Here is a 2,477-nt window from a genome sequence, read left to right as displayed (position 1 = left end):
CGATGTAATCGACTTTGCCTTAAAATTACTGGCCTTGTGCTAAAAGTTGACACCATTATAACTTAACATAAAATCATTACTCCATAACAACTTATTAAAACAACCGAGTCCTTGAAACGAACAAAAATTATTAATACTTACGTTTACAAAATGCGGAGAGCTGGCGGAATCATTAGCCCACTAGGCAAAATGCCTTGCAACATTTCATCCGTCTTTGAATTCTGAGTTCGAATTATACCGAGGTCGACTTTGCCTTTCGGGGTTGATAAAATAAGCACTAGCTAAGCAATGAGGTCTACGCCAACGACTTACCTCCTCTCACCAAATTTAAATTATTAAAAAAAACTAATATTTTTGTTTACATATAACTGCTCCCATACCAGTGTAATTAATTAAATGTTTTAAAACCTGAAGTTGAATGTCGTACTTAATCGAAAGTCTTAACATTAAATAATCTCTTCACTATCTAGGATTACTTGTTAGAGCCACAGTGATGTCTGGTGAGCCAATTAATAGTACGTTTATACGGTTCGCCCAAAGAAGAGCTCACCATGATAGCAAACAACCCATTTTAGTGGTCTTCACTGATGATGGTCTCCAGAAACATCGCAATTACATTTCCCCGACGGATGAAGGTAAATATTTCGATACTTTATTTATTCATTTTTGCTTCTTCCACCCATATTAATCTAAATACATTCAATTCTTATTTCCAAATATTTTTTTTAGATATTTGTTGCTAATAATATTTTTTCTGCGGAATTTTATATTCAGGTTACCAAGAAATAAAAGAAGATATACTACGTCACGAACTAGCACAGACTTCGAGAAGACTTGACTTCAGGAAAGCCATCAGGCTTTTAAACGAAAAAGACCGAGCTGATTACGAACGAAGTCAAGGTAATTTCCCTAATTTCAAATCACGGCAGAAACGAAGTGTGAAATCGGGATCAGGAGGCAACAATACAAGGCATCGTCGACGTCCTGCGCGAAATATTTATCGACGGAAGAAACGAAACTGCGCCCGTTATGAAATGTATGTTGATTTCAGTGCTATCGGTTGGTCTGGTTGGATAATTTCACCGAAAGGTTATAATGCCTATCATTGTGCAGGGGCATGCCCATTCCCTTTAGGTCAAAGTCACAAGCCTACGAATCATGCTACAGTTCAAAGTATCGTTCATGCATTGCACGCCGACAAAAATGTGCTTACTCCGTGCTGTGTCCCTGATAAACTATATTCCATAAGCCTGCTATATTTTGATGATGATGAGAATGTAATTTTAAAGCTCTACGAGGATATGGTTGCTGCTAGTTGCGGTTGCCACTAGATGGCAATATGACAGAGTCATTTAACTTCTCCTTAAATGCTTTTGAACATTACATGGACGCCAGAAATTCCTTATTTGCTCACTCTTATAAATCTAAACCATCATTTCAATGTAAAGAAAACAAACAATTATATATATATATATCCCAGTGGTAGATGTCTGATCAGCATACCAATTGAGAAAATAAGGCCTTCGTTTAAAAGTTGAGTGAACTAATGTCTCATTCAAAATTTGGCGAACCGAGTCACCCGTTAACTCGGTTTTGATGTGCAGATACAATCGTTTCCTCTCGAATTTCTGATAGTTTAAGGAAATTCATGGACATAGTCACTTCCCATTTTCTCTCTTCTAAATCACCCACCAAAGCGTTTGGAACTTACTTGAAAAGAAACCCTTCGAAATTATCCGATCCATCTACGTTTGTTCAATTCACTTCAATTTTGAAATATAACTGGATCGACTTCTCTTCAAACATCAGTCCTTCGCAAATACACAATTCATAGAATAATATCACGTAATTCTATTATTTCTTCGCAGGAAACCTTTAAATTTGAAGTGCAGCCGAATGTTAGGAAATGGCACTTTATTTGTATCCGACATTAACAAATCATAGATATTTCACCTCTCGCTTGCCTTACCTCTTCTCTTTATATGTCAAACACGGTGTAACTTTGGTCTTATACAAACACACATAAAGTGGTGGTGTGAGCACTGAGAAGTAGAGTGTGCGACACGGGTTCAGTTCTTGGCTTATATATTTCGTATCCCTTCAATTCTTTTACCTTCGATGTCTCGTCGATATCGGTAAACCTTGAGAAAGAGAGTGGGAGAGAGAGAGAGTCAGATGAACAAAGATGATTTATATTCAATATTCCGCCCTAAAACGAAGCTTTCGGTGATGACCAATAAAATGAAAAACAAAAAAAAAGAAAGTCAAAATGAATCAAAGGCATATATGCATCTAATGAATATATTTACGTACGTAACAATTTATGTATACACAGACACTCTTATGTATATTAAAATAAATACATGTGTATTCTTTATATGCAGGTTATATTTTCTTCTGTTTCTTCATACACAAAATTTTGTACAGTCACATGTAAAATTTTTTCTCCACCTATCAGTCAAATCCATCCATATACA

At 36.0% G+C, this 2,477-nt stretch overlaps 1 protein-coding gene across 1 annotated transcript in view; it reads left to right on the top strand.

The window, feature by feature from the left end:
• The window catches only part of LOC106868706 (bone morphogenetic protein 7), a 155,193-nt gene extending 152,816 nt beyond the window's left edge, over positions 1–2,377 (top strand). The window contains exons 4-5 of the mRNA XM_014914093.2: positions 471–635; positions 775–2,377. Coding sequence (XP_014769579.1) covers positions 471–635; positions 775–1,331 — 722 coding nt within the window. The 3' untranslated portion in view covers positions 1,332–2,377. The remainder of the gene's footprint in view (positions 1–470; positions 636–774) is intronic.
• Positions 2,378–2,477: the final 100 nt, after the last annotated feature.

This window comes from Octopus bimaculoides, chromosome 5, assembly GCF_001194135.2.
Source record: "Octopus bimaculoides isolate UCB-OBI-ISO-001 chromosome 5, ASM119413v2, whole genome shotgun sequence".
Classification (NCBI taxonomy): Eukaryota; Metazoa; Mollusca; class Cephalopoda; order Octopoda; family Octopodidae; genus Octopus; species Octopus bimaculoides.
The sequence above is the reverse complement of the archived record's forward strand: the minus strand, read 5'-3'. Positions and strand labels throughout refer to the sequence as shown.